General features: G+C 44.1%; 1 protein-coding gene across 5 annotated transcripts in view; it reads right to left on the reverse strand.

Annotated features, from left to right (window-relative positions):
- The window catches only part of CEP104 (centrosomal protein 104), a 70,923-nt gene that overhangs the window by 23,690 nt on the left and 34,100 nt on the right, over positions 1-13,133 (reverse strand). For all 5 annotated transcript variants that reach the window (XM_077250309.1, XM_077250310.1, XM_077250308.1 and 2 more), the window contains exons 12-16: positions 10,102-10,275; positions 6,798-6,974; positions 4,568-4,774; positions 3,532-3,648; positions 755-785 (exon numbers count right to left, since the gene is read on the reverse strand). In XM_077250309.1, coding sequence (XP_077106424.1) covers positions 755-785; positions 3,532-3,648; positions 4,568-4,774; positions 6,798-6,974; positions 10,102-10,275 — 706 coding nt within the window. The remainder of the gene's footprint in view (positions 1-754; positions 786-3,531; positions 3,649-4,567; positions 4,775-6,797; positions 6,975-10,101; positions 10,276-13,133) is intronic.

The raw sequence follows: 13,133 nt of genomic DNA on the forward strand, positions 1-13,133 counted from the left end.
TAAGGCGGAGAGATCAGTTCATCATTGTGCCCGCACAGCTACGTGTAAGGGGGCTTCAATCGGGCATCTGAATAATACTGTTTTACAAGGGTCATGAAATGACGTGTGTTCTATGTGTTTCTTGCTTTCCGACTGACTTGTTGGACCGGTTATTTTCTCTCAAACCTTGGTAAATATATCATTATAATGATGGACACTAAGCAAATCTATCAATTTTCCTGATTTCATCATTGTTGTACAGTGTGTGACGTAGATAGGCACAGTCCACACCAGGTCTAAAAATAAGACCAAAGTCTTGGGTGTAACCACAGCCCACAGCTCCTACATCTACAGGTATAATTAATGATACCTAGAGATAAGAGTCCTTGTTGTCTGGTTAGTTGTATCATAAAAATGTTAAAAATACAGTGCAAGGAACCATTGACACGGGGAGAATATTGGACATCGCCTAAAGGTGGGATATTAAGGATGAGGGTTCCTAGGATGGCTCGTTTCATAATAGTGTGGTCTAAACAGGCTGCCGACCACCCGAAAAACAAGAAAAACTCTGATCTGACACCGGCCTGAAAAGTTAGCATTTATTTTACAGTGTTACACATGTGTAGATGAAAACTAATTTTCGATAGGTCTTGGAAAAGCCAGAAGACCAGACAGACGTTGTGTGAACAGAACCTTCATGTCTAGGATCCGAGCAGCAGCTTCTGCTTATTCCTGTCACATACAGGAGTGTATACAATGAATGCAACCTACTCACCTGCTTTTGCTTTTTGGATTTGTTCCTTCCCCTAAAACAAAGAAAAGCACGTTCAGATGAATGTGCAATTTGGAAAAAAACAAAACAAGCAAAAAAAACACAGGGAAGTTCTGGTGGACTCGTGAATGGGAACATGCCACATCTGTTGTACAACTAACAAGTGGCATCTAAGTACCTTCAGCAGCAAATCGTACAAAGGGGGTGAAATACCCCAAGAAAGAAGAGCAAGAAGTGGACATACCAAGCTGCAAAACTTTGCAAAAATGAATTTATCTGCAGAGCCCCTTCAAGAACATACGCACTACCCACGGGTCTACAGGGGTTGTCCAATGCCTCTCTATTCCAGGGGTGGACAGCTGCCGCTCCACCCAGGAGACGACATTTGGTGACAACAGTCTGACGTTCAGTAGGTCATGATTGTGTCCTTTTCTAATGAATAAAACACATGTACGATACCTGCGCCGGCAGCTGTCCGCCCAGTGGGCAGCATGGATGGTCGGAAGGACAGAGAGAACCTGCACAAGCCCTATAACTCATTAGTTTCCTCATTCCAAATCTACACTGCGTGCAGAATTATTAGGCAAGTTGTATTTTGATCACATGATGCTTTTTAGACATGTTGTCCTACTCCAAGCTGTTCAGGCTTGAGAACCAACTACCAATTAAGTAAATCAGGTGATGTGCATCTCTGTAATGAGGAGGGGTGTTGTCTAAGGACATCAAAACCCTATATAAGGTGTGCTTAATTATTAGGCGACTTCCTTTCCTTTGGCAAAATGGGTCAGAAGAGAGATTTGACGGGCTCTGAAAAGTCCAAAATTGTGAGATGTCTTGCAGAGGGATGCAGCAGTCTTGAAATTGCCAAACTTTTGAAGCGTGATCACCGAACAATCAAGCGTTTCATGGCAAATAGCCAACAGGGTCGCAAGAAGCGTGTTGGGCAAAAATGGTGCAAAATAACTGCCCATGAATTGAGGAAAATCAAGCGTGAAACTGCCAAGATGCCATTTGCCACCAGTTTTGCCATATTTCAGAGCTGCAACGTTACTGGAGTAACAAAAAGCACAAGGTGTGCGATACTCAGGGACATGGCCAAGGTAAGGAAGGCTGAAAAACGACCACCTTTGTACAAGAAACATAAGATAAAACGTCAAGACTGGGCCAAGAAGTATCTTAAGACTGACTTTTCAAAGGTTTGATGGACTGATGAAATGAGAGTGACTCTTGATGGGCCAGATGGATGGGCCAGAGGCTGGATCAGTAAAGGGCAGAAAGCTCCACTCCGACTCAGACGCCAGCAAGGTGGAGGTGGGGGACTGGTATGGGCTGGTATCATCAAAGATGAACTTGTGGGACCTTTTCGGGTTGAGGATGGAGTGAAGCTCAACTCCCAGACCTACTGCCAGTTTCTGGAAGACAGCTTCAAGCAGTGGTACAGGAAGAAGTCGGTATCGTTCAAGAAAAACATGATTTTCATGCAGGACAATGCTCCATCACATGCCTCCAACTACTCCACAGCGTGGCTGGCCAGTAACGGTCTCAAAGAAGAAAAAATAATGACATGGCCCCCTTGTTCACCTGATCTGAACCCCATAGAGAACCTGTGGTCCCTCATAAAATGTGAGATCTAGAGGGAGGGAAAACAGTCCACCTCTCGGAACAGTGTCTGGGAGGCTGTGGTGGCTGCTGCACGCAATGTTGGTCGTAAACAGATCAAGCAACTGACAGAATCTATGAATGGAAGGCTGCTGAGTGTCATCATAAAGAAAGGTGGCTATATTGGTCACTCATTTTTTTGGGTTTTGTTTTTGCATGTCAAAAATGTTTATTTCTAAATTATGTGCAGTTATATTGGTTTACCTGGTGAAAATAAACAAGTGAGATGTGAGTATATTTGGTTTTTATTAAGTTGCCTAATAATTATGCACAGTAATAGTTACCTGCACAAACAGATATTCTCCTAAGATAGCCAAATCTAAAAACCTCACTCCAACTCCCAAAAATATTAAGCTTTGATATTTATGAGTCTTTTGGGTTGATTGAGAACATAGTTGTTGGTCAATAATAAAAATAATCCTCTAAAATACAACTTGCCTAATAATTCTGCGCACAGTGTATATCTGCACTGACATTTTCAGCCTTAGGCTACTTTCACACTAGCGTCGTTTGCAATACGTCGCAATGCGTCGTTTAGGAGAAAAAACGCATCCTGCAAAGTTGTCTGCAGGATGCGTTTTTTCCCCATAGACTTACATTACCAACGCATTGCGACGTATGGCCGTCGTGCGACGGTTGCGTCGTGTTATGGCGGATTGTCGGCACAAAAAAATGTTACATGTAACTTTTTTTGCGCGTTGTGTCCGCCATCTTTGACCGCGCATGCGCGGCCGAAACTCCGCCCCCTCCTCCCCGGACCTTACAATGGGGCAGCGGAAGCGTCGTAAGACTGCTTCCGCTGCCCATGTCGGGGATTATTTTCACAACGCACGTCGGGCCGACGCTAGTGTGAAAGCAGCCTTACACGTGTTAATTACTGGTTTAAAGCTGCGGTGGTTTCTGTCAAAACGCATTAGCCAAGAAGAGCAAGGAGCGCGCTGGTCCCTCCATCCTGACACTTTGTGGCCTTCTGGCTTATATCTGCAGCCATTCTGGCTTCTGTCAGTAAGTGACAGTGTATACATGAAGAATAAACCTGGAAAGGCCGACTTTCTGCAAGTCTCCTGGATACGGGACACGTGCGGCGCAGAGTGCGGAGGCCTGTATACACAGCTGTGTACCTTGCCAGCCTGGACCTCAGACTGCATCTCCTTGAGAGCCGCCAACTGTTCCTGAAGAGCTCGGATCTCCTCTTTCTTCTTCCTTTCTGCTTCTTCTGCTGCCGCCTTCTTCTGTGCCTGATAAATGTCACATTAAAGAAAGAAATCTGATAAAAAAAAAAAAAATCCAATACACATGAATATAGAAAGGGGCTTTAATCTGGACAGACATTAGATACACATTGGCCTGTGCATCTGATCCACCTTGTGGAATCCAACTGCTCTATTACTTTTTGCTGTTTGATGATTGGGCATACTGGATTATAACATGCTTGATCGTTTAGTCCTTGGGGATATAGGCTGCATTAGAGCATCTGGCAGAGCCTAATTCCCTATCCTTTATCATATGAAAGTATTTGCTCAATCATGCGATGTATGTATAGTTATGGGCAGCTTTGTACTGATAACTGTTCAGTAGTCAGTACCTTAAAGCTGATGTGTCAGCCGATTTTTGCTATTTAATCTAAGAGCAGCATAAGATACAGCATAAGGTCCTGATTCCAGGGATGTGTCACTTTTTAGGCTGTGTTTTAGTTTCAATACAAATCAGTATTTTATCAGCAGGGGATAATCACTGTAGGACTAAGTTTCACATGCAGACAAGTCCGGCTAGTTTGTGAACCCCGCCCACCAGCACAGATTGGCAGTTTGGCAGCTTTCTGTGTAATCAGTGGCGTGGGCAGGGTTATATAGAGCTCAGCATGCTGAGCTCTGCTACATCTACAGCAGAGAAAACTGTGATTCTAGTAAAACTGCATCAAGCAGCCCAGTAAGTAATATATCACTGGAATCGGTGTCTCTGCCCCTACATCATTCTGCTCTCAGATTATATAGCAAAAAAGCTGCTCACATATTCCCTTTAAAGGATAAGTAAATCTTGGATACAAATTTTTATAGATGTGTACCCTTTTAATTGCAAGCTGATTGGCAGTAGGGGGTCATGGACCAAAGCCACCATAAAAAGTAAAAAGCAGCCCACGTAAATCTGGACTCCTACCTTTAGCTCAGACTCTGTGGGTCTACCATCAATTTTTGAAAATCCATCAAACAGGGTTTTATACAAGATGTTCTTGCGTATGGTGGCTTCGTCCGTTGGCATGTGCTCGAGAACCTGGGCTCTGTCCTGCTGGTACAAGTGGAGTATAATCCGCACTGCTCGGTCACGGACTTCTGCCGTTGTGTAATCCAGTGCACCTAAAGCAAACTAACAAGAATCCATAGATTACAGTCATATAAGAAGGTTGCTAGAAAGGCTGCCTCAATGCCAGGCAGCTGCATCAAAATTGTAACTTTATATAAGGGCGTCAACTGCATGCGGAGGAAAGGTGTTCTTCATGGAATAATAGGAATGGTAATAAAAGGAATAACTGCATTATATAAATAAGTGTACAGACCTCTTTTCATTTTATTTTCTAGAAACAATAAAGAAATATGGACTTACCCATATCATGCGAAGTTGGTGGACAGTCTTGGTCAGGTCATGAAGGACTTATTTTACCCTGCACTTAGTTTGGTCACTTTTGCTGTCACTTGGATCAAGCATTCAGGCCCTTTAAAGGTTGAACCTGATCAACTTTTTAAAGTTCTGTAAGTTTTGTTAAAGCGAAACAAGCGGCATTTTCTACTAAGTCCATGAGCCCATATTTACCCGATGGAGGACAATACCGTGTCCTTTTGGCCGCTGCTTTTTACCTTGGGAGCCATTGAAGAAACTTTGAGATATGTTGGAGTATACTCATCAGGCCCTAACGTCACTTCTCCTTTTCTAATCTAGGCGGCATTGTACAGCACTATGCTCCAGCGCGATGATGCCTGATGGGGTCGCTGTCGAGAACCTTCAGAAAAGCAGTGAGGATTTCCTGTATTCTTTTTCTAACTTATTTGCAAAAATGCCACCTTGTTAGAGCCTCTTCACAATGTAACAGCTGGTTGGCACAACCCACTGGCGTTCACCGTGTTCGATCGCTCGGGTGGTGGGGATGAAGTCATCAAGGGTGTGCACATCAGCTAGAAAAATGTCAGCGAGCAGACAAAGCAACAACACAAACAACTCCCTGCAAAGCCCGGACTAGGAGACAGCCGGCTCCGCTTTAACCCCTTTAGGACCTGAAAATCTTCTTTTTTTTTTTTTTTGTTTTTCCTCTTTGCATTCTGGAGGGTCATAACTTTCATTTTCTGGTTTGATGTCAGAAAAATTAAACAAACTCGGTTTACTCACCCTCCCCAGGTCCAGTGCTGAATCTCTGTTTGTCTGCAGCGCTGATGCCACATCAACAGAACTGCAGTTTAGCAGCTTGTGCCATGTACATTGGCAGAGCTGCAGAAGTCAGTGATTGACTGCAGCACTGTTGAGGCCATCACTGCAAACAACTGCCTGTAACAGCAGCAAGCAGAGCTTATTCTGATCGCTGCTGTTTAGTCACTTAAATGCTGCTGTCAATCTCAGACAGTGACCTTTAAATGGCCGGATTGTTTGGCACACGAGGAGAAATTGAGGAAGATAACGGAAACAAATGGGTTAACCTGGACTGCCGTCGAAGACTGATGAGAAAAAAAAAGGAATCCAAGTATTGCAGTTTGTTCGTCAAGTACTAAAACTTCATCAATGACGATCGCGGTTTGTCCTGATGAACAAGGTTTAATACTCCGAAACGTGTTGACAAACAAACTGCAATACTTGGATTCCTTATTTTTCTCATCAGTCATCGCCGCCTGCGCAAGCTAACCCATTTATTTTCCCCAAAAATAAAATGAGAATATAAAAAAAACGTAAAAAAGAAAAAAAAGAAAATTAAAAATTAATCGTATTTTGCAATTTAAAAAAATAAATGAATAAATACTAATGAAAATATATATTTGGTATCGTTGTGTCCGTGAAAGTTTGATCTATGAAAATATGAAATTATATAAACCATACTTTAATTGCTGAAAATTTTAAAAAAAAAAATCGAAACGTTAGAATCTGCGTTTTATTTTAACCGCGGCAATTCCCCTCTCCCCAAAAAATATAATAAAAACTCATCGAAATGCCAAAATGGAACTCAAAATAGTATGAAAAAAACACAAAACAAACAAACAAAAAACACAACCCCCCCCCCCCCCCCCCCCGCTACTGGCTAGTTTGGTGGGTATGAGGGGATTAATGGGCCATTATATAAAGATTAGGCTTTAGCTCCATGAAATGTCTCCCGTGTTTCGGGGGTCCGGGGCGATCCGAGCACATTTACCTTCATCACATTGTCGGCTGTGAAGCCAGAACTGTCTGCGCCCATCTCCTTTAGCAGGTTTTCCACCAGCTCCACTTGGCTTAAGGCCAGCCGTGACGGTAGCGTTCCCTTCAATGGTTGAACCAAATGAACGGGAATTATCTGCAGGGGTTTCACTTCCTTGAACAGCGCCATCTCCTACAGAGTGAAAAAAAATAAAATAAAAAGAATTTTATATGGATTTATATGCGGTTTTGCATACACAGGAGCCATGAAAAACAGTAAAAGCTGCTGAAGTTCATTTTCCAGGACACAAATCAGAACTTCCTGGCGTACGGTGACCCCAAAACTATTCCTCTAACAGTAATGGGCCTAACATGCAGCAGACCGAGACGGACTCGTTAATATATGGCAGGAAAGTATCCTCTCCTCAGTTATTGGAAGGAAAACCCTAGGGATTATCTTTATGAACCTAAAGGGATTGTCGCCCTTCACCAAACTTCTTCCTATAGCTCAGAAAACTTAAAAAAATAAAGGAGTTTGCTCACCCTCCCCAGGTCCAGAGCTGCTCCTCTGTTAAAATGAGTATAAGTTGGCATGCATGCAAAAGAGGAGCATGTTCACACAGGTAATTACACAGACAAGGGAGCCAAGGTGTACCAAAACCGGGATGACCGTAGCCTCTGGTATTTAAAGTCTGCAGCGCTGATGTTACATCAACAGAACTGCAGCCAATCACATTTCAGCTACACGCATTACTTCATTACCTTCCATCTCCTACGCATCATGTACACGGACAAGGTGGATTCTGTGCCTACAAGGGAGGCCGGGTATAGCATGCAGAACTAGGGCTATTCATATCGTACATTTTATCTCTTCCTTATCCATCCCTGCCCTACTTTTCACTATGTTCACAAACTAGCAACGTGAAGATCTTTACATAGCAGTACTGAGCAGAGTAGCTGTGCATCCTGCTCTGGTGGGAGATAAACACTCACCAGAAAGCAGCAGCAAATGACCAATTTCAACCTGGTTTTATTCCTGCTTTTCCCTCATTTTTTTTCCCATCACTGGAACCGTATGGTGGAATTTAAAAAAGAAAAAAATACGCAATACAGAGGGGAGCAACGAAAATAAGGACCACTAGAAAAAAAAAGAAGCAGGGGATCCACAGGAAAGAAAGTGCCGTCGCTGAGGGTCCTAACAATCAGCCCCTTGTCATGAGACACTGAGCTTTTTCTGCGCGGCAGCGATGGAGCGGTCTTCGGCGCCGCTCCTTGTTCATTTGCGGAGTTTCGCGTTGTGAACAAAACCAAACTATCGTATTAAAAACTCTTTGAAATTGAATTGAAGCGGTCTCACGTAACGCCTCTGCTAGAGTTTCTCCTGCGTCTGTTCACTTCGGCGCTCAGTCTCTGACCGGCACAAAAGTGCGTCTGTAATGACTTTCCCCGCTTCCTTTCAAGTGTACGATTACGAATCTCTTGTGCTGGAGCCAAAATCTGCCCATGAAATAATCATGCACCACCGGGTAGATGAGCGAGGGGGCTACGGCTCTCACAAGGCGGCCATTAACTACACGTCTGTGCCGGGAGGAAACGCGTGTTTTATTTTCCGCGCTGGTAAATCACTGCACACGTCCCTGGAGGCGGGGGGCTCACACAGAGCGTTACTGTTTCCCTGGCTGAGGGGGAACATAGCAGAGCCCGTCAGGCTCGTGCAGGACAAGGCACGCATTGTTCACACCACGCAGCCAAGAGATTTGCCCTTTTTATTTGCTATTGAGATTTACATTGTGGATTTCATGAAGTATTGTTGTTTTGCGCTCTGCAGACACTGTGTGCACTCACCTGTCAGTGCGGCGCAATTACACAATCTAGTCCTAGAAGAATGCAGTGGAGTTCGTGGAATGCTGGGTGACAACCACTAGGGGCGCTCTAACAGCTGCTATTAGAGCTGTGCTATGGCCACTCACATGGGTGCAGTGTACGCTGGAGGTATACCATAGGCAAATACGCCAACTTATAGCCATCATCATTTTTTTTTTTAGTATGTCACTATATGGACTATTGCTGCCTTTTGCACTTAAAAAAGACATATCGGCACTATTTTGTTCACCCTAAATGGGGGAGTGTACGGGTACATCAGACCTATACACCTGGAGCTTCCCGGTACATAAGGCAAACAGACGCTGCTTGTGCTTTGTGGATGTAGTTTCACCTGTGTAGCAAATAATTCAGAGAGAGTGACATACCGGCTCTGGCATGCCAAGGTAAGGAGGCAATGCTCCTCTGGGAAATTTAATATGCAAATTGCCTGTACAGAGAAGAAGAGGTTTTGAACTCTGTAGCGCCACCTGTTGGTAGCAGAACTCCTATAAGTCACTATTGACCCTTTAACAAGTCTTGCAATATGACTTAGAATACATGCCAACTCAGAATCTCAATTTACAGGCACGGTGTTTCGGGCTATTGGCCCTCGTCAGTGCAAAGTATGAGATCTGACTTGGCTAGGTGAGAGGCTCTGGACTGAGGTCTAAGAGGGAATGTTTCTCCTTGTAGAGAATGACATACCGGCTCTGGCATGAATAAGCCTCCTTACCTTGACATGCCAGGGCCGGTACATCACTCTCCACATGGAAAACCGTTACCCCTTAAACATTGGTCCAGAGCTTCTCACCTAGTCAAATCAGTTCTCATGCTTTTCACTGATGAGGGCCAACAGCCCGAAACACTGTCTGCGAATTGAGATTCTGATTTATCTTTTATCCTAAGTCGTATTGCAAGACTCTCTTTAAAGGGTCGATAGTGAATTGTTCAAGTCCTCATACTCTCTGAAAAGGCAATTTGCATATTAGACTTAAAAGAAAAAAGACGTCTAGATAAAATCTCCATCTGAGCCAAGTTACATAGCACACGGACTTGCCATTGATGTCCGGTTAGTTGGGAACCGCTGCTGTCACTCCTTTTGAGCCCAAGTCGCTAAAAAAAAGTGGCCATGATGCTAGGAAAAGGCAGTGTCACGTCCTATCCTTTTGGCTTTCTCCAGAACCTGCCAATTATTATAGTCTATCGTGGTTGCTCCATAAAGCTAATAGAAATCAATCCGATGATCAGACATTGATGATTTCCCTACAATATTCCATAACAGTAAAAATTAAAAAATATACTTGAAGCCAGGAAAAAGCATAAAGTGAATAACCAGAACTCATCCACATAATTCTCTGCTAGACTAAATCTTTATGGCAAGCATTAGACCTATCCCAAAGAGCTGAATCTCGATGGACCGGATGCTTTCAGATCAGCCATGTTTGCTATTCTGATACCTGAATGAAGTTGAATGCGATCACCCGCTGCCTATTGGCGGTATCGCCAGTTCTGGACATCAGGTCTGGCAGCGTTTTCTCCACGCAGTGCGTCGTTTCCCCTTTGCCCAGTTTATGTTTGGGAATATAATGAGTGATGATCATTTTCAGAAGTCTCAGCGAGGCCAGAAAAACCTGATCAAAAGAAAAAATAAAACACATTTGGTCACAAAGACAAGACACGAAATTGAATATTAGAAGTACAGTTAATTTAATGCAGCAAGGGATCAATCAGCTCTGGCACAAAGGGAACAATACAGTGGACTTTTCCGGCTGTACTGTAGACAATGAATGGAGCATGTGCATTTTCTCCTCCATTCAAGATCAGCTCTAGATCCAGAGCCGTATTCTTAGGATCACTGAGTGACAGTCACCTCTCTTCAGCCAGTTCCCCAGGTTCGTTCTTCTCCTCCAATCCAAGCTGCAACTGTTCCTAAGAACTATACAAGAGCCTTCAAGGGGGTTTCCAATATTGCACCTTCTCTCCTATCCATAGAATAGGTGATAACTTGTTCTGACATCTGGGACCCCTAACAGTTCCCACTATGGGGCTCTGCAGAGACCCATCATAAATTGAGTGGAGATATTCATGCTCGGTTTTTGCTTCGATCATTAACAATAGGAATGGAGTAACTAGGCGAGCTTTGTGCTCCGCTTTCTTCAGCAGTCCTGTAGACAATGAATGGAGCTGAGGTCGAGTATGTGCACTTCATTTTTATTCAATATAGGGATCTGCTCAGTCATGTTATCATGGCGGAACTCAACAGTCAGACCCCAGCGAGCAGTAAGTTATAGATCATGCCCATGGGAGCAGAGGTCCATCATGCCCATGGGAGCAGAGGTCCATCATGCCCATGGGAGCAGAGGTCCATCATGCCCATGGGAGCAGAGAGGTCCATCATGCCCATGGGAGCAGAGGTCCATCATGCCCATGGGAGCAGAGGTCCATCATGCCCATGGGAGCAGAGGTCAATCATGCCCTTGGGAGCAGAGTTCGATCATGCCCTTGGGAGCAGAGTTCGATCATGCCCATGGGAGCAGAAGTCGATTATTCCCATGGGAGTAGAGGTCGATCATGCCCATGGCTGCTCCATTCATTCTTAATGGGAGTGCCGAAGACCAGCTGAACACTGCACTCGGCTATGAATAATGAATGGAGTCGCGTTGCGCATGATCGACCACCCACCGCTTCATTCACACGGGAGCCTTCTTGCCCTGGTTTGGAGGAATGGTGGGGGTCCCAGTGGTCTGGACTCCCAGCAATCAGGAAGTTATTCTATTTTATAGATAGGGGATAACTTTCAGACTTGGTATAACCCCCTTAAAGCCTATAATATACTTCAGAGCTGAATTCCGAATTCTGCCGATTGTTACTGAAAACACCTTTAATAGCTGTTGGCCAAATGTTCGCTTGGTCGACAATCATGCCAACTCTCCCTTACTAAGCATGCAGGTGATTCTAGCATAGAGGGGCTTACTTCCTGTGCGAATAAATCACGCATGTTGAAATCTGATTTTCTGCAAAAATCTACCGTCATGGTTAGAGTTGGGACACCTGCATACCCATTAGATGGTCATGGAGCCTGTCAAAAATTGGCAGGCTGGAAGTATTTTCCTTTAACGCACATGACCACCTTTAGATTTTATTATTGTGCAGTGCTGGGTGTAAAGTCAATCCTTGCCAGAAAAGTTTTTTCACATACGATGTGAGATTTCAGCTCTGAAGGCGTCAGAATTATGAATACAGGATAGGTGATGTATTTGCGGAGTTAGGTGGAGATTCATCGTCAGCTGTGCACTTTACATCCATTTTTAAGAAATTTCACAATTTTCAGACAATGGTAAATTTAGGAACCTGAGTTGCCAGTCAGTGGTCGATAGTCAAAATTGTCCTGGTGCTTTACACACCGACTACGAGGCTCAATGTCAGAGTACAGACAACTATGATTGCCATCGGAGGGTCTAGATTGGGCAGTGGTCCTCTAGGTATAACACTGGATCGGTTCTGCCCGGCCTGTTCCTTTAATGGCTCGCTTACGGTTGCACCGTTTGATCACGGAGTATCGACATTAAGCTATATGAACCCGGTTTTGGCGGTAGACATAGGCTTAACTGTACCTTGTCACATTATGACATGCCAAGAAGAGGCGCCAGTCCTGGAAGCAGCGCTGCACAGAATGCCCTGAATTACTGTGGTTATTCAAGTGATTTAACCCAGGGGAATGGGGAAAAAAATTCAACAAATCATCACATCCAAGTATCTAAATAATAGTTTCCACATAAAAGTGAATAGAAATCGTCACTGACTCTGTAACTTTACGGCTCTAGCAAAAAACACAAAAAACAAGGTATAGATGCAACGATTCTTTGTTGCTAAGTACGGTCTTCCTCCTCCTTTGGTTCACACTTACATAGTACAGTACCTGGAGTAGAAAGCAGGGCTGTGGAGTCGGGAGTCGGAGTCCATTTTGGTGGAGTTGGAGTCATGGAAATTGAGGAGTCGGCGGTTTGGCTTACCGACTCTACAGCCCTGTCAGGGTTGTGGAGTCGGAGTCCATTTTGGTGGAGTCGGAGTCGGTGTCATGGAAACTGAGGATTCGGGAGTTGGAGGTTTGGCTTACCGACTCCACAGCCCTGGTAGAAGGGTCCATCACAAACTTTGGTAAAGCAGATTGTTCTGTAACTTCTTGCGTGACTTTGAGAAAAAAAAAAGTCTACCATGCTTACACGTGACGGTTCCTAAATATTGGAATGACATTATCATCAGAGACACATGGTGCTGTGGCGAGGCACCAACGTATAGATGGGTCATTGGGTTACTGCGTTTACACAAATTTGTAACGTAAGTGAAAATGTGAGAGCGAAAGTTTGATGAGTAGTTATGCATTCAGATAATCAATGTCTAATCATGTGTAACCCAAAAGCAGGACAAAACTATAAACTGGTTCAACAGAAAAATGTAGAAAAAAACCCTCAAATTTATTGAAAATGGC

This window comes from Ranitomeya variabilis, chromosome 4 (genome assembly GCF_051348905.1).
Source record: "Ranitomeya variabilis isolate aRanVar5 chromosome 4, aRanVar5.hap1, whole genome shotgun sequence".
Taxonomy (NCBI): domain Eukaryota; kingdom Metazoa; phylum Chordata; class Amphibia; order Anura; family Dendrobatidae; genus Ranitomeya; species Ranitomeya variabilis.